The sequence below is a fragment of the Macaca mulatta genome, chromosome 19, assembly GCF_049350105.2.
Source record: "Macaca mulatta isolate MMU2019108-1 chromosome 19, T2T-MMU8v2.0, whole genome shotgun sequence".
NCBI classification, from domain to species: domain Eukaryota; kingdom Metazoa; phylum Chordata; class Mammalia; order Primates; family Cercopithecidae; genus Macaca; species Macaca mulatta.
The window spans coordinates 6,426,440-6,451,807 of NC_133424.1; the positions used below are offsets into that span (position 1 = coordinate 6,426,440).

A 25,368-nucleotide genomic window follows, 5' to 3' on the forward strand; every position below is an offset into this window, starting at 1 on the left:
GTTTCGCCGTATTAGCCAGTATGATCTCGATCTCCTGACCTCATGATCCGCCCGCCTCGATCTCCCAAAGATATATTTATTTTTTATACAGAGTTTTGCTCTGTTACCCAGGCTGTAGTGCAGTGGGGCGATCTCAGCTCACTGCAACCTCCACCTCCCGGATTCAAGTGATTCTCCTGCCTCAACCTTCCAAGTAGCTCGGATTACAGGCATGCGCCACCACACCCGGCTAATTTTTGTATTTTTAGTAGACGGGGTTTCACCATGTTGACCAGGTTGGTCTCAAGTGATCCGCCCGCCTCGGCCTCCCAAAGTGCTGGGATTACAGGCGTGAGGCACTGTGCCCAGCTGTGCCCACCAGTTCTGCCAGCCTGCTTGCTCCTATGTTCTGGTCTTTGGAGCAAGGATCCCCAAACTGGAGGTGGCTTCTGGCCGCCATACTGTGTCTTTGTCCTAACAGAGCCAGGGCCCCGAGTCCAGGGTGGCTCACCCCTGCTTCCCCAGGGCTGGCTGGTGCTAGCTTCCTGGAGGTGAAGGTGCTCATGGCATGGGGAGACTGGGAGCACGCGGACAGTGAGGATTTGCACCTCAAGCAAGGAAGGGCCTGAAGAGAGACATTTGAGTGTTACCCTCGAACCCTTCCAGGAGGGCTGGTTCTCTTCTTCTCAAGGGCTGAAAACCCTACAGGCTGGTGGTCCCATCCCTGATCAGCCACTGCGGCCCCAGGTCCCCATGTTCCTGCCTGCTCCATTACTCAAAGGTGCTAGGCCAGGTGCAGTGGCTCATGCCTGGAGTCCCAGCTACTCAGGAGGCTGGGGCATGAGGATTACTTCCAGTAGCTCAGGTTGCAGTGAGCTATGATCGTGCCGTTGTACTCCAGCCTGGGCAACACAGCAAGACCCCATCGCTCCAAAAAAAAACAAAAAAAGGGTGGGAGGCATGCCTTTCCTTCCTGGGGGCTTCTGCAAATCCTGTTCCTTCTTCTGGAAAACACTTCTGGGGCTCCTTCACTCATGGCTTAGGCCTGCCCGGTCCCCTCCTCCAGGAAGCCAGTCTCATTCCACCCCGAGACAGCAGGAACCTGCAGGCTTGTCTCAGTCATGGCGGCAATCCTGTCATGGAGCCCTGCTCGCAGTAGGTACCCAAGAAGTGTTTGCTAAGTTAAATGAGCAAGAAAACAAAGGACTCAGAGCCCAGCTCTTCAGCCTGGATTTCATCTTAACTTGCTTGGCAGGGGGCCTTGGCCAAGTGGGTTTCCTTCCCGCTCTGGGCACTGTTTCCCCAGCAATGGAGCGAGGGGACCTTTCCCGGACCACTTGTGAGATCTACCCTGCTGGGTTTCATTTCAGCTGAGTCTGTAAATATTTGGTCTGCTGTGGCCAGCAGCATCCACGCAGGGGAAGCTTCAGTGCCTTTTACGAGCTCCCTGCGAGGTCTGATGTGCGTTTTCTGTGGCTGGGTACACGGGGCACCCCAGCAGTTTCACAGCTGGTTGGCACGAGGCGGCTATGATTGCAAGACTGGAAGAAGCCAAGAGACACCATCAGTGGTTTCCAGCACTTAACTCCACAGCGTGCAGCATTTGAGAGGCCAAAGCGGGGCCTCTTGTTTTAAAAACTGTAATGCAACATTATAGATTACAGCTGTGACGGAAATTGAGCCCAAAAGATTCCCCTTCCCTAAGTCTGTGGGTCACACTTAACTTCTTAGAGGGCAGAGGGAAGGGATTTCTGTCAGGCAAGGAGTTGGGAAGCCCTGGTTTAGACCTGTCTATTGCTAAAAAAATTCAAAGAACTGCAACCACTTGCTAGGCACCTACTGTATGCCAGATATTGCATAAAGCACTTTTTTTTTTTTTTTTTTTTTTTTTTGAGGTGGAGTCTCACTCTATCTCCTAGGCTGGAGTGTAGTGGTGCAACCAACTCGCTGCAACCTCCGTCTCCCAGGTTCAAGCGATTCTCCTGTCTCAGTCTCCTCAGTAACTGGGATTATGCCCGGCTAATTTTTGTATTTTTAGTACAGACGGGGTTTCACCATGTTGGCCAGGCTGGTCTCAAACTCCTGAGCTCAGGTGATCCACCAGCCTCCTCCTCCCAAAGTGCTGGGATTACAGGCGTGAGCCACCATGCCTGGCCAAAACCTCCGTTTTAAAAGGCTGTGCACTGGGGAGATGCAGATGCCTGCCCCAGTGATGCCTATGTGGTAGAGAGTGCCAACAATAAACAATGCTGTAGTGAGTGGTCAGAGCCACAAGCACAGGCAGGTGTGACAAGGACAAAGCAGAGGGTGATGGGCACTGCTGATCCAGTGGTCAGAGCAGACCTCTTGCAGGGGATGGAATGTGAAGGGGCTGGCCATGTGTGGCTGGTCTCTTCAGTCACAGCCAGTACCACAGTGTTCTTTCTTGAGACAGCCTGTCGCCCAGGCTGGAGTGCAGTGGCGTGATTACAGCTCACTACAGCCTCTGCCTCCTGAGCCCAACTGATCCTCCCACCTCAGCCTCGTGGGTAGCTGGGACGACAGGCGTACACCAGCAGCCCAGCTAATTTTATTTTTTTGTACAGATGGGGTCTTGCTACGTTACCCACACTGCTTTCAAACTCCTGAGCTCCAGTGATCCTCCCGCCTCAGCCTCCCAAAGTGCTGTGGATTATAGGCGTGAGCCACCGGGCCCTGGCTCACAGACCGCCCAGGAAGCTCTCCCAGGAGGGCAGTGTCTCAGGTCCTCAGTGCCTTATGCGCCACTGAACCCGGCAGCTGCTGTGTCAATATTTGAAGATGGAGGCAAACACAGAGCGGCTGCATCTCATGAGGATTTGAGGAGTGTGGAGAAGTGGCTCTCGGCACTCCAAAGAGTAATTTGGGGTCAGTTTCTGGCCCAGTATTGTCTCTGGAAGCACTGCAGGACATGTAGAGTTATCCTTGGGGTCAACTCTAAAGGTCAAGTGCATGTGCAAAATTATGGACAGTCACATGTGCAGCTTGCTCACTTTTGCCCCAAGCACCTATCTCTTCACCACCGTGTGACCTCGGCATGGGGCGCCCGGCCATCCAGGGAGGCTGAGGAGCAGGGACCCTGGGCTGGAGCCTCAGGTCCATGGCTCGCTGCCTCTGGGCGGGTCTCAGCCTCCCTTGGACTCAGAACCTTCTTCCACGCTCGACTTTCCCAGGGATTGACTCCGGTTTCCCGAGAAGCTGCACCGGGGTATGTCTGGGTTGGTGATGTTGTGTGACGCCCGTGTGTGTCCTTTGTGTAAATCAGTGGCTGGCCCTGGGGACTAGAGATGTCTAACCTGCTTGACTGGTAAGCACATCCGGTGCTTCCCAAAGTGGATTCTGTTGCACCCCAGGGCGACGGACAAGGATGCCCATGTCCTAACCCCTGGGACCTGTGAACGCACTGGTCTCCAAGACAAAGGGACCTTTTCAGCCTCCATCTCAAAAAAAAAAAGAGAGAGAGAGAGAGAGAAGCTCCCCTAGTCCACCCAGCTGGCCAAAGATGTGGCTGAAGGGCTGAGGTTGGAACCCACCCAGCAGTGACAGCAGAATGCGAACACTGATTTGTCACCATCGTATGACCAGGGAGGCACAGCCTCACCTCTCCCGTGGGTCACTGGGAGCCCCCGCCCCTCAATCCGGCAAACCTGTTTTTTGAAAGGCATGGCATCCCCACTAAACGTCGACTTCATGGCTGTTGGTTTTTTATTTTTTTCTTTCGGAATCAAAAGGCCCTGTTCTGACTTTGCCTTTGAAATTATGCGACTAGGAGTCATGCATGCAATTTGAGATTGGCAATCATCGTAGAGGCTTGGGAGTTCCTTGGGAACGAGAAAATCTAACCTAGGAGCTGTTTTGAAATGTAATGAAATCTTTATGAATACAAAATTTAGCAATTGGTGAAGTTGACACATTTTTGTAGCTGTGGAGACATTTCATAAGATCTTAATTCTATTTTTTTTCTTTTTTTTTTTTTGAGATGGAGTTTCGCTCTTTCACCCAGGCTAGAGTGAAGTGATGCGATCTCAGCTCACTGCAACCTCTGCCCGCCAGGGTTCAAGAAATTCTCCTGCCTCGGCCTCCCGAGTAGCTGGGATTACAGGCGCCTGCCACCACGTCTGGCTAATATTTGCGTTTTTAGTAGAGACATGGGTTTCCCCATGGTGGCCGGGCTGGTCTCGACCTCCTGACTACAGGTGACCCACCTGTCTCAGCCTCCAAAAGCGCTGGGATTACAGGCGTGAGCCACCGCGCCAGGCCATAAGGTCTTCATTCTGATCCTGCCGTTTTCTTTCTGTATGGCTGGAGCTGGTCATTTCCTCACCGGGACCCCCTCCAGACCTCTGGCATTGCATTTTGCCAGGGCCCCTGTGAAACGTGAGTACCCGAGGCTTTATTCCTATAGGGCTCCCCAGGGCCTGCCAACATGTATTAAGCATTTACTGTATGCCAGGCTTTTTAGGTGGATTAACTAATCTTTGTAAATATCCCATATGGCAACTACAATGATTACTCCCTTCTTCCAGTTAAAGCAGCCAAAGCAGAGAGTAATTATGACCTGCCCGTGGGCAGGCAGGTAGTGAGAAGGCTGGGTGCCAGGCAGTTGGCTCCTAAACTCGCTCTCAAGAAGCTCCCTGTTTCTGCCCCAGTGGCTCTCATTCCTGTGATGCCCCACCGCTCCCCCTTCCCTTTAAAAATGTCTTTTAAATAATGGGAAATATAACAAAATTCACCACCAAATGGTATACAAGGCCAGGCACGGTGACTCATGCCTGTAGACCCGGCAACTTGGGAGGCCAAGGTGGGAGGATGGCTTGAGTTCCAGAGTTCAGGGCTGCAGTGAGCTATGATCGCACCACGGCCCTCCAGCCTGGGACACACAGTGAGGCCCTGTCTGGCAATAAAGGGAATTGGAATCTTGGTGCAGTGCTGGTAGGAATGTATAATGCTACTACCACCGTGGAGAAGCCTGGCTATACTTCCAGAAGTAAAACACAGGAGTTACATGTCAGCACAGGACCCAGCAATCCCAGTCCTAGGTACATGCACAGGAGAATGGAAAACAGGTGTTCAAATACATACACATCCATAAATGCTCGCAGCAGCGCGATTCACACACAACTGCCCAAAGGGAGGATATATCCATCAGAGCATCTCCTTTTCATAACACATATTTTGTTCCACCCACCTTTTCTCTCTTGAAGTAAGAGTTAACGTACCTACACTCAATTATTAAAGAAACAGGCCAGGTGCAGTAGCTCGCACCTGTAATCCCAGCAGTTTGGGAGGCCGAGACGGGTGGATCACTTGAGGTCAGGAGTTTGAGACCAGCCTAGCCAACAGGGTGAAACCCCGTCTCTACTAAACATACAAAAATTAGCTGGCCGTGGTGGCGGGCACCTGTAATCTCAGCTACTCGGGAGGCTGAGGCACGAGAATCGTTTGAACCTGGGAAGCAGAGGTTGCAGTAAGCCCAGATCCTCGCCACTGCACTCCAGCCTGGGTGACAGAGTGAGACTGTGTCTCCAAAGAAAAAAAAGAAAGAAAGGGGAAACCAGAAGCCAGGACGCAAACACGCTCACAGGAAGAAGGCCCCATGAAGACGGAGGCCGAGACTGGGCAATGTGTTTACAAGCCAAGGAACGGCCGGAGGCACTCGGCAGCTGTCAGAAGCTAGGAGGCTCAGGAAGGATTCTGCCACATAGCCTGGGAAGGATGCAGCCCTGCCCACACCCAGATCTCAGACTCCCGGCCTCAAGAACTGAGAGCCAATGAGCTTCCTTAGCCAGTTTATGGTGCTTTGTGACAGCTCAAGTGTTTCGTTTCTACGTGGAACAGAGCTGGTTCCAGGCCTGGCTCACAGGAAAGGGCAGGGCTCTTCTGCCCCCCGCAGGATGTCCAGTGGGATTGGCTCCCTTTCCAACTCCCATGGGGCGGCCTGGCAGTTGTTGAGCTGCTGCTTTGTAGTTCACGAGGCCACACCCATCTCCAGGAAGGTGCTCCGTGACGAGATCTCAAAACAGGGCCTGCTCCCAATCCCAGGCTGCCTCCTCAATGCAGGCTGAGCCTACCTTTTATTGCCCAACAGGGAAGCTCTCAACCCCGATTTCTAGACTCTGGCTTGTGGGGTAGACAGGCAAGCCACGAAGGCCCCCGTGTGCAACAAGGAGGTGGCGTTGCGCCCAGTCCACCTGTCACTGGAAAACGACTCCAGAAGCCGCCGCTGGGGAGGCTCCCGAATGCGTTCACGGAGGCTCAGGCCTAGACAAGACGCCGAGAGCCAGGGCCAACCTGCCTTTCATGCTCCGGTGTCTGCAGCAAGCTGGGCTGGATTTTCAGATGGCTTTTTTAAAACTTAACTTCCCAGCGGGGGAATGGGGAACTCCAGCAGAAGTTGGAGGAGGGGCCTGTGGGTGGCTGTCCTAGATACAAAGGGGAGGCAAAGAGATCCCCAGTAGGTGGCCCTCCCAGTTAACTCTCACCACACCACCACACCGGGCTGGGTTGCCCCTCCTGCCAAGAGGGCAGCAGGCAGACCCCATGCACCATCCTCTGCCCCAAGACGCCTGCAGCCCCCGCCCTTGGCCAGCATCAGCTCCACTCGTGTACCCGTTCTGAAGAGGACAGCTGCGCTCACAGTGGTCGGCCCCTGCAGGGACCTGGCACGGAGGGCTGCGCGCATGGGCTGGCAGCCTGCGGGCTACCCTGGCGAGTGAGGTGCCTCATCCGGCACAGTCTTTAAGGAAGCAAATAAGCGTCACACTCAAATGCACTTTTGCAGACAAATAGACATTTCCAGAAGAACGAAGGGACTAGCTCTACCACCTGGGCCCATTGCCGAGTCAGCACCGTCCCACTCCTGTCCAGCTGCTGGCAGCAGGCACTGAGTGGACACACTCGGCAGCCGGCGGAGGGCAGGCCCACCACACACGCAGCCTTCCCGAAAGAGCCCACCACACACCAGCATGGGACACAGCCCCATACTGAGGTGGCAGGGGGAGGGCTCCCCAGGGCCTGGCACGCCTTCACCACTACCCACGCAGAGACAGGCTCAATGTAAAGGGATTGGTCTGAGGGCCCCATGGTGCACAGCACCCCCTGAAGAATTCCTAGTTCCCACGGGCTGACTCCCCATCCTCAGTTTCATCATCCAATGATGGGGACCTGGACGCCCCACTTCCTGGGGCGGTTATGAGAATGCAGTAGGATGATGCAGGCAAAAGACTTTGGCAGCGCCTGGTAGAGCCAACAGTCAACATGCGGTCACACCACTGTGCCCAGGGTCGGTCCCATCCCGAGCTCTGTGGCCACGAGGACTCACGCACGTGCACACGCACGCAAAACTGCGAATGGTAAACTTTATTAATGGAAAATGGAATGCCTCGTTAACAGAAACCTTGATTTAAAAACGGCAGAACAAGAACACATTTATTTAAAAAAAAAAAAAAGTGAGTTCACATTGTATTGAGCTACAACACGGTGGCAGGATTTGCTTTGCTTTTAAAAAGATCCCCCAAGTTCAAGGGAACCCTGGCTACCAGATTCAACAGTGCATCTGCCCACCTGAAAACTCGCAGTGAGTGGGACTTAGTAGCGGCGGGTGAAGTGGGGATACGGGGGGGGATGGGGGTGTGGGTGCGGGACTCTGCTGCCTCGGTCCTGGCTGGCCACTCCGCCACCTTCCAGTCCGCCACCTGGCACCACGTGGCCCTGGGAATGTCCACCTTGTGCAAAGCCGCCTCGCCTAGGAACAAAGTCAGACATTTTTTCCCCTTGAAGTGCTCAGCGTTTTCATCGTAACATGGGTTCAGTAACGGTCCCGCAGCCTTTAGAGCGCTTGGGTTTTTTTCCACGTGAGAAAAATCATCATCATACATTGTATTCCAGGTAACTGAAGAGCGTTATTTGAATAAATTGCAAAGAGCTGCTTTTTGCTTTGTTTTCAAAACATCCAACCCAGCCAGCTGATCAAACATGCAAAAACGGGAGAGGAAGTGAGGAGCAGGAGCAAACCACTGTCCTCCTCGAACACGCCTTACCCCGCCACTCCACCGCGGCTTGCCATGTGCCCCGGCCCCGAGGGCCCAGACAGGCCCCTCTCGCCACCTAGAAGAGAAGAAGGGTCTGCAAACACTCCATCCCTGGGGAAGCCCCTGGACACGTGTGGGGGCCACAGCCACCCTCGTCCCCGGAGCCAGCCCCATACCTTGCCACCTGGCGTGCTCCCGGCTGGCCGCGCCTGCGTCCATGGTACCCTGCCAGGCACGCGCCTGGTGCTCCTCCAGCCGCTGGTTGTGCTCTCCCCAGTCACGGCCACCCCTTTGCCAAAAAAAAAAAAGCAGACATGCAGCCGTCTGATGAGCCTCCAGGATCGCGCTGGGGGCAGGCGCATCCACGCTGACCTCAGCCGCGTGGCGGATCATGCCATACAGCAAGGGCTGCAGACGAGTGGGCAAATCATGGGAAGTGACATTTCCCCAAAAACTGACGTGCCAGTAAGCACGTGAGAAGGGGCTCAACGCCACCTGGAAATGCCAATCCAAGGCATAGCGAGACACTACCTCCCCCGGGCTGGGATGCTAGAATCACACAGTAACACGCACCGTGGAGGGTGCGAGGAAAGGGAAGAACCCTCATCCACTGCTGGTGGAAATGTAAAATGGTGTGGCCACTGTGGAGAACAGTTTGGTGGTTCTTCAAAAAGTTAAGGGCAGAATTACCACGACCCAGCAAACCCAGTCCCACCTGACAGAAATGAAAACGTGACCAAAGACATCTGTGCATGAATGTTCCTGGCAGCAGGATTCCTACCAGCCAAAGGGAGACGGACCCCAGCGCCCATGAACTGATTAGCAGATAACGCTATGTGGTGTGTCCGGACCATGGAGTGTTCAGCCTTAACTAGGACGGAAGCGCTGGCCCAGGCAGCATGTGGAGATGAGCCCTCAATACATGAGACTTAGGGAGAAGCCAGGCCCAGCAGGCACACCGCGCAGGCCAAGAAATGACTCAAGACAGCAAATCCAGAGCCAGAAAGGAGCCCGTGGCTATCGAGGGCAGGGGAGAAGCGGGTGCGGCTGCTAAGAGGAGCAGGGTTTCTTCTGACATGATGAAAATGCTTCGGAATCGGCCTTGGGGATGGCTGCACAGATCCACGCACATGCAAACCTCCAATGACTGCACACGTGAAACGGGAAGTACGTGTCCTGTGAATTATACTTCAAGAAAGCTATTTTTTTAAAAGTTTCACACAGAAACTCTGGGAGATGAAAATCTGAGTCCCGTGTCCTGAGTCCTAAGTGGCCGTGCAGGAAAGCAGCCAGACCCAATCTGCATGAGTGTCTGCCTGCTGTGGGTTGCCGGCTGCAGTGACAGTCAGGCCAAGTGAGCCCACAGGCCCAAGAGGGGTCATCGGAGCCCCCAACACACACCTGCCAGGCAAGCGCAATACCGCCCTGGAGGGAGTGGAAAGCACGCGTGTGGCACCTGCCCTTGGTGACCCGAGCGTGCCCAGCCACTGCTCACTATGTCTTTGGTTCTGAGTTTCCCATTTACATTCCCAAGTTATTTACCACAAAACCCACTAAGTGACAGGACAGGAATGCTAATGAGGTCACCCAGAACACTTTACACCAACTGATCAGAGCACTGCCACTGTCTGTGCTGCCCAGAGATGCAGGAGAAGCTTCAGGTGGGACACTTGGCACGGCTCCGAGTCAAAGTCCCTGGCAGAGGTGGAAGAGCCTCTCAGCGTAGAGGGAGGGATGGACAGGGGAGCACAGGGGACCAAAACCCACACTGCGGCAGTGGGCAGGGGCCAAGGCAGCCCTGGGCCGGGGCTGGAGACAGACAGGACACTCATCTCACAGAGGAAAGCAGGGCGGCAACTGCAAAGTGGTCCTGCCACCAGCCTCCTCACGGCCAGTCCAGGCAGCAACAGGGCAAACAGGCAGGGGTGACTGCAGCTGGCCAAAGAAACCAGAGAGGCACCCAGAGTCCTCCCAGACAAGCCCTGTACCCCAGTAATGCTGACGAGACTCAGGACAGCCCCCACAGCTGCAGTGCTGGTGAAGGTGGCTTTGAATACCTATGGAGGACCTGGCCTAGTGTCCTCAGCCCTGAGTCCTGGGGGGACGGTCCCCATAAGCGATTCTAATAGGCAGGGCAGGGTTGAGAAGCCCCACCCCAGACCAACTAGGGGTCAGAGAGAAAACCCGAGGAAGACACATGTAAAGAGGCAACGTGGCGGCAAGGGCAAGGCCGCTCTACCACAGACGGGGCAGGACTGACAGCTTCTGCGCTGTCTCTCCCAGTGGGAACGCAGCCCCTGTGATCGAGACATTGACAACTGCAGGCGCTCCCCAGCTCGGGAATGGGGATGGGCCATTCTGGGCGACCTGGACAGCTCCATCCCTGAGAGCCTGTTCTGCGCTTTCTTCTTGAGAACCTGGACTTTCTGAGTCAGGAGTTTCAAATGGCAGGACCCGTGGTAGTCCATCCTAAAGCTGCCCTAGCTGAAATCAAACCTTGGGGACATGCCTGGCCAGGCACCAACCTCTTCCCAGGCTAGGACAGATGCTCCCCACCCGACTGGGGCTCACTCACTAACCTGGGGGGAGGGGGCAGACCCCGGCCTTCACTCAGCCTCTTGTCGGAGCCGTAGCCCCCCCAGCCATCACGGGAGTCCCGGCCGTGGCGCTCTGGGGGTCCTCCGTGGCCATGGCGGTCATCTCCATAGTGCTGGAAGGCAGGAGAGGGACAAGGTGACACTGACCACGTCACCCACATAGGCCCACCTTCCAGGAGGACTGTCTACCGAAGACCCCAGGGCGGCAGGTGGGCTGGAGCCAAGAGAAGACGGCAGGGCGAGGCCTCAGCCCTGGTGGGCCCTGCTTCGCTGACCCTCTGCTCCCTGGCTCCCCTCCTCGCACCCCTACAGCTGCATCACTGCTGTGAGCTGCCCCAGGAGTGTGGGGAGCCCTGGTGTTACTGCCCGCAACAGCTCTGCTCAAGGTCCACTAAGATGTCATCGAGCCCTGTCTTCCCTGAGGAGCTGGGCACTGCCTCCTTTCTGATCACAGGAGAGCCTTCGAGCGGGTCAGCACCCCTGTGCTCTGGCGGGGCCACACTTCCAGCCTCCCTGGCCAACCAACTCTGCACAGAGGAGCCAGCAGTCACGAAGCAGGCAGGTGCTGCCTGTCGCCATAGGCCATTACTCTGCCACCCAACTCCCACCTCTCCACCAGGCTGCTGCCTTCTCAGAACTCACACCCTGCCACCACGCACGGGGCACCCGCATGGCACCACAGAGATTTAGGGACCACTCTTGTGGTCTTCAGCCCCCAGTGCCCACCCAGCATGGACTTGAAACATGGAGAATCCCAGGCTCCCCATGCCCCCGACCCTGGCACATGTGGGCTAAATGACAATCACCATTTGGGTTCTTAGGGGCACGCTACAGGCACCAAGACCCAAAGGCTCCCTGAGCAAGTGGACAATGAAGAGACACTTGAGGTTTCTACTGGATAAAATGAAGAACAAGCCCGACATATTTGAAAATGACAGAAACTTGCATATTAAAAAACAATCAAATATTTGCACAATTTTTTTTTTTTTTTTTTAGACAGTCTTGCTCTTGTTGCCCAGGCTGGAGTGCAATGGTGCGATCTCAGCTCACTGCAAGCTCCGCCTCCTGGGTTCAAGCAATTCTCTAGCCTCAGGCTCCTGAGCAGCAGGGATTACAGACACTTGCCACCATGCCCGGCTAATTTTTTTTATTTTTAGTAGACACAGGGGTTTCACCATGTTGGCCAGGCTGGTCTCGAACTCCTGATCTCAGGTGATCCACCCACCTCAGCCTCCCACAGTGCTGGGATTACAGGCATGAGCCACCACGTCCCGTTAAACATTTGCGCGTCTAGTCGCTGGCCAGAACCCACACATCCATACCCGCCACACATGCTAAATTGCCACCTCTCTGGGATAAAGCGGCCGCCTGATGAGAAATGGTGAGTTATGCCCGCACAGCAGCACAGTGGCCCTAGGGCTTGGCATCGGGGCTCTACTCACCTGCCCATCCCGGTGGTCTCCCATCATTGGCCTCGAACCCTCCCTCCTGCAAAAGGAAAAGATCCTGTTCAAACAGCGCCAGGCACTACTACACATTTCTGTAGATCAGGTAAGTTTCACGACTGGGATACTTATTCCATCCCATCACATAAAAAGTGTAACTGGCCTGGAAAAAAGCAAAAAGCTAGCTCAAATCGAAAGGCTTTTCTCTGGGGGCAGGAACAAAGTCGGATCCTAAAGAGAAGGGAATACAGATCTCACTGAACTAAGATTCCTCAGAGAGCTCTCAGTCAGGGGAACAGGGACAGACGCCTCCAATGATCCCTAATCTTTGGTCTGACCCAACGCGTGGGACTTGCCGAAATTCACACCAACTCCACCCCAAAATCCAGCAGAATGAAGAGTGTGGCCTCTCAGCCTCCCTTTCCCATTCTGCCCACTCTGACACTCCTTCTAAAGGAGCCAATGAACGGGGAAATGGGTCAGAGATGTGCAGCTGAGGGGAGCCCAAAGACAGGACTTTTAAACTGGAAAACCAAGTGCTGTCTTCTTAATAAACTAGATGTACTCCTCATTTCAAAAGGCTAAAAAGCCCACCCAGACCCTCGAAATGCAAAACAGGCCTCATGAGAAATTTTGCATGTCCTCTATCTCTGGTAGCTCTCGGGCACAGGAAGCTCTGCTGGTTGTCCAGGCACGAAAGCCCCAAAGCTCCAGCATGCCTCAGGTCACGCCTCTCCTTAGCGGCGCCAACGGAGAGGGGGAGCAGCTATGGAGAGACCTCCCAGGAAGCTATGAAACCCAGAACAAGGTTGTGCTGACAAACATCGCTGCCTCACAAGAGAGCTCGGTGTCGGGGGGCCTCCACCCAGGTCCCTCCTGGCCACGCTGGAACAAGCTCTGAGATGCCTTCCCATGAGGCAAGCTGGGGATTCTGTAAACGGCCGCCAATTCCAGCAACTCGCTCAAGTTCTGGGCAAGGTCAGAGTCACCCATTGTGCATCTCAGAAGTAAACGAGGCTTCAGAGCACACAGGAACCCCTGCACTGGGCTGAGAATGAGGTCAGCTGGATGCGCCAGTGCCCACAATGACTGTGGCTAAAGGAGGGGACAGGACCACTGACCTGTCGATGGCGTGGTCCTGGTACTGGCCCCGGTCTCGATGATCGAAATCGTGGAAGCGGTGGTCCGGCCGGGGAAAGTCCGCGCGGTATCTGTCTTCCATCGCCACACGCTTTCCTTCTGGCCAATAGGCATCATCTCGTCTGGTTTTTATTTTAAAAGAATGCAAATTCCATTTATGAAAGGAGGAGAAAAAGGAAGGAGGTGGAGGTGGGGAGGGGAGCTCTCTCCCCAGACCCAGTATCGTTTAAAATGCCCTGCAGGGCTAATCTCTAAACACTCGATCATCATTGCTTTGATTTGATAAATTAAAACCCCCATTAACAGCCGAGAGGTACACTTGTATTCTCATCCAACAGTCCCGAAAGGAGCACTGCTGTGAGCTCATTGTCTCATGAGACTGTTAATACCCTGATCCCCACTCATGAGCACAAATGCAAGTGAAATGAAATATTTGATTCTTCTGGAATAGCATTCGAGTTGCCACACTTTTACTTTCCCTGCCTTCCACGGGAGCCTGAATCTCCGAGTTTCTTGCAAAAGCAAAGAGAATTAGATGAGGTGATAGTAAACTACACACAGCTCCGGATGGCATCCAATTATCTTCTTGATTTTTACCAGAAAACTAGGCTCATGGAGAGTGGGGTGACAGGTGACTGTCAATTAAGCTGTTCCGGGTAGCTAGAGACCAATAAACCTACTTTCTAAACCAAAGGCAATTTCCTTTTCCACAGCGCCTGCTCTGCCTCTCTGTCTACAAGGACACGAGATTGGCAGAGACAGCGGTGGCCAACTTGGGCCTAATGGGCATTTGGTTGTCTCACAAGACAGAGAACAGTTATGCTCCACGGGGAAGTGGAGAGGAAAAGCATCACAAACCCTTCAGCAAGTGGCAGCCATCAAGTTTCCCAGAATAACTCAAGTTGGGGGAGATGCTACACAGCCTCGAGTGGTGACAGTGAACTAATAAACCTGCAGCAGCCAGTGAGAGCTACAGGGAGTCCCCAGGGCGCATGCTCCATATCAAATTTCATTCTCCCCCTCCCGGGACGGAAGGGAAGCCGCTGTTCTGTTGGAAGGGTGAACACCGCTGCCACGCTGGCCTCCGTCCTGCCCGCGCTGTGGGCAGGACTCACCGATCCAGGTCGTAGGGCCTCCGCCCCGGCCGCCGCTCCTGCTCGTAGCGCAGCTGCTCCTGCTGGCGCCGCAGCTCCTCGCGCTCGCGGTGGATGCGCTCCTGCTCCTTCCTGCGCTCACGCTCCACGCGCATGCGTTCCCGCTCTAGCCGCTCCCGCTCCATGCGCTCCCGCTCCAGCCGCTGGCGCTGGCACTCGAGCTGCAGGCGTTCCCGCTGCAGCCGGGCCTTCTCCTTCCGCTCATGGAAGGCCTCGAGGCGCTGCTCCCGCTCCCGCTGCTCGCGCTCCCTGCGGGGACAGGCGAGGCTGCCCTGAACCCCCTTGTGTGAGCCTCCACGGAGAAAAAGCCCGGTGCCCAAAACTGGGTGTGAATTGGAAGCAGAAAAAAAAATTGGATCCAAAAGCTCACCGGGCTTCCCTAAAGCTGCGCGTGCAGGGGGTTACCTTACTTAAGAAAGTCACCTCAAGAAAAGCAAAGGCAGCACAGCTGGCAACATTTCTAGGTTCACTCAAGAACATTTTCCAAATGCTATGAGCACAGCTTTTGCTTTACTGAGCAATATTTGAGGAAAAGTGACAAAAGAACGCCGGGTATCCCGACATGAAAACGCCGAATGTCAAGGCAGAGAGGGACAAACCTTCAAGACCACAGCCCAGAATGGAGCCGTGGCAAAATGACAACTGGACTCGGCTTGCAGTTTCTGACCTTGTGTGAGAGGTTTCAATAGGGAAGACCGAGACTTCAGCACCCAGGGACCATCCCATCCCATCAAAGCCACACACGGCTGGGTTTTGCGCACCGGCCAAGGTCCAACACCAGAGGAGGGGCAAAAACAGACTTTGAGCCAGCAGAAGGCTCAGCCTGTAATCCAGCACTTAGGGAGGTTGACGCAGGAGGATTGCTTGAGCCCAGGAGTTCAAGATCAGCCTGGCAACATAGCCAAACCCCATATACTGTAAAGGGCTTCCCTGACTTTATTTCAAGACAGGGTCTCACTCTGTCACCCAGTCTGGAGTGCAGTGTTGTGATCACGGCTCACTGCAGCTTTGAGCTTCTGGGCTCAGGCGATCCCCCCACCTCAACCTCCTGAGTAGCTGGGACTGCAAGTGCACGCTACCATGCCCAGCTAATTTTTAAATATTTTGTAGAGGTGGGGGTCTCGCTACATTGCCTAGGATGGTCTCGAACTCCTGGCTTCAAGTGATCCTCTGGCCCTGGCATCCCAAAGTGCTCGGATACAGGTGTGAGCCACTGCACCTGGCCCTTTGATGACTTTCATGCCACCTGGCATGTCTGGCGGCTCATGTGTGAACAGGTGCTGGCCCCTGCGCCTCAAGGACCCAGGCGAAGCACAACACCCGCCGGCCCAGGCACTGGCTCTTGGGCACACAGAGTCCTCACTCCAAGTACAGCTGGGAGAAGGACAGCCACCCCCAGAGGAAACCACCAGCCCACCACCCCGCCCAGCTCCACTCACCGCCGCCTCTCCGTTTCTCGGATCTCCCGTTCCCGCTGCCTCTGGCGCTCTCTCTCCCTTTGTTCTTTGATTTTATCAAACGACAAGATGTCTCTCTTTTCTTTGCTTTCTGACTTGCGATCCTGACTCTTGGAGCTCTGTTTACCAAAACTGGTTTATTAATGTCAGGAAAATGATTGCAGCAAACACACAATGGAGATTATGCACGTGTGGATGAGACTAAGATTCTTTGGTCCCACATGGTGTAGATGGAAGGCTGTAGTCTCCAGACCAGAGGCCCAGGCATAGGCTGCTTCCCTCCAAGTTTGCGTTTTACTGCCTAATCCAGAATCCTGCTTTCAAATGTCAAGGGGCATTCATGGAAGAGAAGAGGTTGGCCCATGCCTCAAAAAACCTACAGGCACAGTTTTTCTAGCATAGCACAGCCAAGGACTCATATAATCCAAAGCAAACCTAGGCCTCTGAGAGCCACGGGGCACATCCGCACAGGGCCACTGTGGCCATTAGTTCAGAGGGGGACAGCAGTCAGGCCGGCTGTTTGGACAGCTGGAGGGCAGACTGCATGTTTCACATCTCAACTGCTGGCTCAGGACTCAGGCAGACAGCTCTAAATAGAATATGCCAGGCCAGGCGCAGTGGCTCACGCCTGTAATCCCAGCACTTCAGGAGGCCGAGGTGGGCAGATCACGACATCAGGAGTTCAAGACCAGCCTGACCAACATGGTGAAACCCCATCTCAAGTAAAAAAACAAAAGTCAGCCGGGCGTGGTGGCGCATGCCTGTAATCCCAGCTACTCAGGAGGCCGAGGCAAAAGAATCACTTGAACCTGGGAGGCGGAGGTGGCAGTGAGCTGAGATCGCACCACTGTACTCCAGCCTGGGAAACAGAGCAGGACTCCGTCTCAAATGAATAAATAAATAAATAAATAGAATATGCCAAAATGCTTTAATGCAAAACAGTGCTCCTAATAAGGTACAGAACACTAATAGCCAATGTCTGTAATTTATTTTGTGTAGGTTTTTGGTTTTTTTGAGACCCCGTCTGGTTCTGTTGCCCAGGCTGGAGTGCAACGGCTCACTGCAGGCTCAAGTGATCCTCCCACCTCAGCCTCCTGAGTAGCTGAGACCACAGGTGCACACCACCATGCCTAATTTTTCTATTTTTGTAGAGACGGGGTTTTGTCCTGTTGTCCAGGCTGGTCTCAAACTCCTGAGTTCAAGTGATCCGCCTGCCTCATCCTCCCAAAGTGCCAGGATTATAGGCGTCAGCCACCCGCACCCAGCCTACATTCATAATTTTCTATCTGTGGCATAAAGCTCAGAGCTGTAACGACTGACTCCCATTTCAAGGTTCTCCAAGGCCTCACCCAAACTAGCTACACACCAGACCCTCCCAGGAAGCTTTTAAACAACACAGAACCTGAGGCCTCCTGCTGATCCACACAGAATCTCTGGGGCAGGGGCTTGGGAAATGACATTGTTAAAAAGCTACTCAGCTTATTTTCCTAATTAGTTCCCATAGGAGAGAAAGAGCAAGCAATGAAAGACAAACCAAGCCAACAGAAAGACAGGTAAAGGTCAAGGCGGAGACATTACACCAATTATTAATAAAATGCAGGCTGGGGAGAAAGGGGCATACACAGACAGGGAGACATCACCCAGCACTTTGATGGCACGCTTTGCCTATGAGACGAGCAGATGTCTTACACACACTGCAGTGGAGTAAGAAGGGGACAGGTGCCCACGTACCACCGCACAGTGGGCAGCACAGCAGGCAACAGTGCCAGCACTCCTGGGTTCTCAGGCCAGCTTAGCCACTTACTAGTGACCTGGCAGGTGCAACACACGCAGGAGTCCCCTTCACAACCTTTCTGAACAGCACTTCATTTCAAAATTTAAAAGTTAAAAGAAGCTGGGGCTAGTGGCTCACACCTGTAATCCAGCAAGTTTGGAAGGTCAAGGCGAGAGAATCACTTGAAGCCAGGCTAAGCAACAAAGTGAGACACCCCACCCTTTATTTTTTAATAGGTAAATATTATCCATAAAATTAAAAAAAAAAATGTAAAAGCAAAAAGAAAAAAAAGCAAAAAGGAAAAAGGCCAAACCTACATGTCTGTATGTAGAGACCTCCATGGCATATTACACAGAAAATGCAAGCTCCAGCACATCCTCTGTCTGTGGTCCCACGGCACGCACAGGGAACTTGTGTGCAGAGGAAGCCGAGGAGCCCAGCCGGACATACGGAGGCTTTAGTATGACCATGCTGCATCTCCCCGAGCTGACCAGATGTTTTAATCACGCACATGTGGTCACTATTTATTTTTCAACATCACAGTGACATGGGGGTAAGATTATGGGTCTTTTTCAATGTTCTACTCTAGATTTCTCTGTATCTTATGATTTTCATGTGAAAAATGACATTAGGAATTGATACTTTATAAAATCCAAATGTTCATTTTAAAAACTAAGTCTTGGTTGGGCGCGGTGGCTCACCCATGTAATCCCAGCACTTTGGAAGGCTGAGGCTGGTGGATCACTTGAGGTCAGGAGTTGGAGACCAGCCTGGTCAATGTGGCAAAATCCCGTCTCTACTAAAAGTACACAAATTAGCCTGGTGTGGTGGCGCGCGCCTGTAATCTTAGCTACTCAAGAGGCTGAGGCAGGAGAGTCGCTTGAACCCAGAAGGCAGTGGCTGCAATGAGCGAGATCACGTCACTGCACTCCAGCCTGAGCGACACAGCAAGACTCCGTCTCAAAAAAAAAAAACAAAAAACTTAAGTCTTAACCACACAAAGTGGTCCTGGCTGAATACGGTGAACTCTGCGTTCATTAAAAAAGCACAGTCACCTCACGAACATCTTAGCTAGAACCTGCAGCTGGGAAGCAGAGGTTTTTATTGTTTTCCAGAGTGAAAAACGCAAATGAGATGCTATTTCGTCTAGTTGTGAGCACAACTCGAGAGGCAGCTCTTGATCTGGTAACATGATCAACACTCTGTCCTAGGCTGGTCTCTACCTTTTTGGTTAATTTAATAGAAACTAGAAAATCAATGAAAGAAAGTAACCTGCTATTAAGTCAACCAAAGAGAAGGACCTGCCTTCCAGCTTGAAAAGCCTGGGTCTGGCCCATCCTAGCCTATGGTGGAGCTGCTGTGTGAACCGATGCTCTGTCGGAAGGCGGCACATCCCAGTCAGGAGCCAGTACGGGGCCAGCACATGGAGGGAAGCAAACACGGAGGAGCACTGCTCTGCAGAAAGCGCCAGGATTCACGTGTGTGTCTGTATCTACAATCTACACAATTATCATGCCTCCTACAAACTTCAAAGAACTCTTTAAGATTTTAAAGGCGAAACAGCATTGTTTTCATAATGCGAATCAAACGGGTCGTGGAGCCATCGTGAGAAACAGCTGGCCCTGAGATGGCGGAGGCAATACTCACTCTCTCTTTGGACCTGCTGGTGGTTTTCACGCTAATGACAGGCTCTCCTTTCGATTTATCCATCACAACCGTCCGCTCCATTCCTCTGCTTCCTTCAGGACAAAACACAGCAAACTATGAAAACCTGTGGACGCCCCAACTTCCCATAGTAAACAGCGCTCTGATGGACTCTGGACACACAAGGCATGAGTCAAGTGACTGACACCAGCCTTGGGAGCCTCTATTTCTCATCTATTGTGAGCGACACAATAACGCGGGCACAGCACAACGGGGGCACCCTCATGGGTCTTTGTACAACCGGAGGGACCTGTTCCCAACCTACAGCTTAAACCTGCAGCACGCACACAGACACAGCCGTCCCGCAGAGCCCTCTGTGACCCTCCACACTAAACCCACACAGCTCTGGAGCTGGTCTATGCTGTCACTCCTCCCTGACGTTCTGTGAAGCTCTGCAGTATCCAGTCCATGCTCAGAATCACACTGCAGCTCTGAGGGAGTGCCTTGCCAGACGGGTGGGCTTCCCTCCATTCATTTCCAGCAATAAAGGCTTCCCAACCAATTCTCTCTCCTGACAACAGAACCACCAGGCTCTAAGCACTGGAACAATGACTTATTTGGGGAGATTTATAATACTTGAAGAACATTTTAAAAACACGTTCCTCATGAGACTCGGGGTAAATTAGCCCGAGAGCTGAAGATCCAGCTTGTAATGTGCTGTACCAAATTTCAATGCTCCAGATGGCTGGGTTTTGTTTCTGTTTTTTTTCTTCCTTGATGGGGGAGGTGGAGTTGGCTTATTTTTTTTGCCACAAAACATTCTGAGTCTTATAGAGATTCAAAGGTGTAAAGCACAATGAACTTTTACAAAATGACAACAGAAGTGGCATCGTCCAAATACAACCACTTCAACAGATGCTTGGAGGTTTCAGTTTTCTCTGTATTTTTACTACCTCCAGCTTTAACATAATGTGGGAAAAACTTGACTGCACACCTGCAAAATAGCATCAGGTTAGTTACAAGAAACTTGGACAACTCACTCTCAAGCCAAAGGCCCTGAGAAAGCCAGAACTCAGGCAGCTGAGTTCAGCAATACTCGTCAAGCCCTGAGTCCCAAGCACTTCTGGATTCCTGATGTTGTATGGAAACTCCTTTAAGCCATTTCATCAACAGACTCTTGTTTCTTCAACGGTGACATATGAACAGCGAAACAGCCATGTCACCAGAGCTTGCTGTCCTCATCTTCCCTCGGAACCCCATCTACTCACCACCCGTGCCAGGCCCTGGGCCTTACCCTTCCCCTAGCACTTAAAAGACTCTCATCACCTGATTTGGTGACTCTAGACCGACTTGTAGGTCCGGGTTTCAGCTCATCCTGGTCTTTTTCTTCCTTTTTAATGTCTTCAGGCTTTTTTTCCTCCTTCTTCTCAATCTTCTCCTCCTTCTTAATTACGGTTCTATTTAAAAACATGGTTATCAAATTGAGTTCACAAGACTCTGTAACAGGAACGGCTCACCCAGAGCCTCACTCACACATACTCAGATGTCCACGCAAAACAAAATCACCCCGGCGGCAATCAGGTGGGAAAAAATTATTTGAAAACCATAACAACAACAATACTCCTCTTTAGATACAGGCCGTATTCCCACTTCTATTACTTGCTCAACTGAGGGATATGCACAATGAAATTCCTGGGGATGCATTTCCAAAATGCCAGACAGGCTGGCATGCAAGAGTGGCGTGCAGGTGGAGACGAGAAACATGCCAACTACATGAGAACACTTCTAAAAAGTTTAATGTTTCATCATGTATGTGTGGAACATTGTTTATAAGCTTTATAGGGAAAAGCATTTCTTCCCAATATAGCCTCAATAGGACAGAGGCCCAGTGGCAGGACGCCAAGCCCCCACTGCACAGAGTGGCAGGCCATTTACCCGTGAGGCCAACACCCCTCGGTTAATAACTACTGCATACTTTTAGGGAGTTATATGATGTGTTATGTGCCAGTGAATATGGGAAGGTGTTAAGTGCCATTTCAACCAAAAGCAACTTTCTTCTAAGCAGTGAAATAAATCATCTTCACCACTCAAACTCAGCTGCCGCGTTCCCTAATGCCATTCGTCTCAGGCAATTAAACTGCACACTGACTCAACACCAACAATGTGCCAGGGTCCAGGCAGGAAAGTCAGGCCTCTGCAGGGCCCTCCAGCAAGCACCTGTTGGCCTCTCCCCAACCGACCCAGGCAGGGTTCCTGGCAGAGCTCCAGCCATGCCAGGGAAGCCTCTGATTGCCCCATCTCCCTTGCCCTTCTCAACCTCCACATCATGTTGTCTTTTTTTAAAAAAAAATACTCATTTTGAGAAAAACTGACTATTGTAAATCATCTTATCTCCTCTCCCTCATCCCTATGACGACCACGAGGGCGGCCTTACTGTCAATCACTGGGTCTGCCTGACTGCGGTGATCTACGGTAACGTTTTATAGAGTGTCTTAGGCGTGACATGAACGAGGTCATACTTCATATACTGCTCTACAGCTTACTTTTGTTACCTCATGGTATGCTTTAAAGAAGGGTCTTTAGGCTGGTCATGGTGGCTCATGCCTGTAATCCCAGCACTTCGGGAGACCGAGGCAGATGGATCACAAGGTCAGGAGTTTGAGACCAGCCTGGCCAACATGGTGAAACCCCATCTCTACTAAAAACACAAAAACATTTAGCCGGGTGTGGTGGCGCATGCCTGTAATCCCAGCTACTCGGGAGGCCGAGGCAGGAGAACTGCTAGAACCCAGGAGGCGAAGGTTGCAGTGAGCCGCGATTGCACCACTGCACTCCAGCCTGTCAACAGAGACTCCATTTCAAAAAACAGAAAAAGGAAAAAAAAACAAAAAAACAAAAAGAAGGGTCTTTAGATCCTGAGACAGAACTCAGGGGGAATAAAAAGGAGGTGGCTGGATACAGGTGTGGGCTACCACTTCCAAGTAATTTTTAAATTTTTGATAGAGACAGGGTCTTGCTCTTTTGCTCAGGTTGGTTTCCACCCTGGCCTCAAGCAATTCTCCCACCTTGGTCCTGCAAAAGACTAGGATTATAGGCGTGAGCTGCTGCACCTGGCCCCAAGTTGAAATAAGTAGGCCCCTGAGTAATGGGTGTCAGATGAGCCTTCATGAACTTGCAACGGGGCAGGACGGGACAGGGCGGGGGTGGGGGGTTGGCTGCTTTCACCTGCCGCACAAGAGTCTGTGTTTATTCATCTGCTTTCCTTCTAGTAGATAAATACATGTGCTGGAAAAAAGACTGGAAGGATATCCAACAAAAAGAATCATCCCTGGGTGCTGGGATTACACCTGACACTTACATGTGCTTTCTGGATAACAACTGTATAAAAACCAGCACTCATCCAAGACGGCAAAGGCGAGCCCCTCTTCTTCCCTTCTTTGGAAAGCTTCTCTATTTCACAAGACCGACCACCAATCTAGAAATCCTTCAAACGGAAGGAAAGGCTAATGAAGGTGTCAATTTGAAGGAAAAAAATAAGGTCAAAACAAATTTTAAAATGCTCAACCTCCTAGGCAAACAACCTGCAGGAAGTTCGGTCTTAAAGGTCTTAAGTTCATCACCCAGTTAAGAGCCATGGGGCTCCGAGCGACCTTCATAGGTTGAATCCCAGCCTTGCCGTTTCCCAGAAAACTCAGGCAGGACGTGTTCCCCTATCTAGGCCTGTATCCTCTCCTACATAGAGCACGTGCCTCCCAGGGCTACTGCAAGGACCGAGAAAACTGCTGCATTCCCAATGCTGGCCACAGGACCATGCCATACTGTTAGCTAATTATTACCACCTTTCTCACAAATGCAGAAAAGCAATGAATGAAACACAAGATACCAAGAATACCGCAAACCTGCAACAACAGTTCCCCATCTTCCACCAATACAGACTTTTTTTTTCTCAGCAATGCTGATGGGATGTGTCTTTTTGAAGTTGCTGATTAAATTAGGGTGCTCACCAACCCCCTGCCCCCCTCCAAGTTCATGAAGGCTCATCTGACACCCATTACTCAGGGGCCTACTTATTTCAACTTGGGGCCAGGTGCAGCAGCTCATGCCTATAATCCTAGTCTTTTGCAGGACCAAGGTGGGAGAATTGCTTGAGGCCAGGGTGGAAATCAACCTGAGCAAAAGAGCAAGACCCTGTCTCTATCAAAAATTTAAAAATTACCAGGGAGTGGTAGCCATGCCTGTAGCCCCAGCTACTAGAGTGGCTGAGGTGGGAGGATCACTTGGGCTTGGGAGGTCAAGGCTGTAGTGAGCCATGATTGCGTCACTGCACTCCAACCTGGGTGACCCATGCTTTTTAAAAATAATAATTCCAATTAAATATAATAATTCCAATTTGGCCATGATGTAAATTGGTAATTACATCTTCAAAAACCCAGTTCAACTATGTCCACAGACATGTTTACTCTCTAAACTGTACTGACAATGTAAACTTAAGGCAGACACTCAGCCTTCTGAGACATTGCCCTGATCAGATACACCACCGAAATCTACCTTCTCAAAAGCCTACAATTGTGTTAAAAATATAAATAAGCCACACCTGCCTTGAAAGATCTGTCCCTACCTCCATTTTGATTCGATATAAATCACCCCTTTATAAAAATAGAACCTCAGACCCATGGTTCCCAACCACTAGGCCAAGATACCCCAGGGTGCCACCGTGAACTCACAGGGTGCCTTGGGATATTTTTAATTTTGAAGTAAACACAGCAATACTTGCCATCTGTCAGACACAGCACCAACTTGCTCAAAGTCATTCACTGCAACACTAGACCAGGCTACATTCCTTTGGATGATGCTTTATCTTTGAAAAACTGGGTTTATGACAGTTGCTGTGATTAATAAGTGAGAACTACATGAAAATCAACATGGATGAGGAAATGATTCCGAGGTCTGAGAGGCTGTACAAGGGACCAGAATATGGAAAAGGACATACAAAATAGTATTCTTTCATTTTGTGTATACTGATTTTTCAAAAGGCTAATCACTTGTCAGGACACAAATACATGCTGAGGATCATCTGCATCCACTTTTTAAAGACACGGGCTACTTCGTTAAATAGCTTTAAACAGAAAGCTGAAGATTGGCAGTGCGTGGTGGCTCACACCTGTAATCTCAGCACTTTGAGAGGCCAAGGCGGGCAGATCACGTGAGCTCAAGAATTTGAGACCAGCCTTGGTAACATGGCGAAACCACGTCTCTACAAAAAATGCTAAAAGTAGCCTGGCTGGGTGGTGTATGCCTGCAGTAGTCCCGGTTACTTGGGAGGCTGGAGTAAGAGACTCACTTAAGCCTGGAAGGTGGAGGCTGCAGTGCCACTGCACTCCATCCTAGGTGACAGAGTGAGTCCCTGTCTCCAAAAAATAAATAAATAAGGCTGAATATTGAAGTGGCAGCAGAACACAAAAATCAGCTGAGACTCCAGCAGGAAGCTGGAAAGGCTGCGTGGGTAGAGGTGGGGACAGAGTGTGTTTTTCAAGGCCCACGGTGGCTGCCCTTGCCCTCCTCCCAGGGATTCCAAGAGGAGGTTTGAAAATTCACTTTACTTTTCAATTTTGATCTCCACAGAATGATGTCTGTCAACACTCGATAATTTTTCCTTCTTCACTTCGCACTCTTTTCTGTCGGAAAGCTTTTTCCCAGCAGGCTCGTTTTTGGCCTAAAATATAATACAGACAGAAATCATGTGTGGCCCAGGCCTTCTCACTTGCAAACTCCATTTGCGAGTTACCATAGACGAGAACTGCCTCACCTTCTCTACGGAAATCATTCGTCCATGCAGCTCAGTCCTGTGGAGATGGCTGATGCACTTGGTTGCCTCGTCGGATGTCGACATGGTGACGAATCCATAGCATCGAGCCCCCGGGCTGCGGGCGTTCGTTACCACTTTGGCCCCAACAACCTTCATGAAAAAGGGCACTCTTACTGTCTCATACAAATGACCACACAACTTGCTAAAGTTATTACCTGACAATCAGAATCATTTTCACTATTTGTCACCTCTCCCCATATTAGTACTTTTCCACTATTAGTTACTGAATTGGTTCCAATTAATCCTGACCTATCCAAATACAAT

General features: G+C 51.7%; 1 protein-coding gene across 7 annotated transcripts in view; it reads right to left on the minus strand.

Moving 5' to 3' along the window:
• Positions 1-7,341: 7,341 nt before the first annotated feature.
• Positions 7,342-25,368, minus strand: part of SAFB2 (scaffold attachment factor B2) — a 36,300-nt gene continuing 18,273 nt past the window's right edge. For 5 of the 7 annotated variants that reach the window (XM_077979331.1, XM_077979334.1, XM_001084042.4 and 2 more), the window contains 12 exons: positions 25,045-25,194; positions 24,839-24,951; positions 20,565-20,695; positions 19,242-19,333; positions 15,803-15,939; positions 14,325-14,612; positions 13,191-13,331; positions 12,067-12,112; positions 10,607-10,737; positions 8,204-8,316; positions 8,037-8,103; positions 7,342-7,741 (listed from right to left, as the gene is read on the minus strand). In XM_077979331.1, the coding sequence (XP_077835457.1) occupies positions 7,585-7,741; positions 8,037-8,103; positions 8,204-8,316; positions 10,607-10,737; positions 12,067-12,112; positions 13,191-13,331; positions 14,325-14,612; positions 15,803-15,939; positions 19,242-19,333; positions 20,565-20,695; positions 24,839-24,951; positions 25,045-25,194 (1,566 nt within the window). In that variant the 3' untranslated portion in view covers positions 7,342-7,584. Of the gene's footprint in view, positions 7,742-8,036; positions 8,104-8,203; positions 8,317-10,606; positions 10,767-12,030; positions 12,113-13,190; positions 13,332-14,324; positions 14,631-15,802; positions 15,940-19,241; positions 19,334-20,564; positions 20,696-24,838; positions 24,952-25,044; positions 25,195-25,368 lie in introns of all 7 variants that reach the window. The other 2 variants (XR_013409573.1, XM_077979330.1) reach the window with 2 other exon arrangements.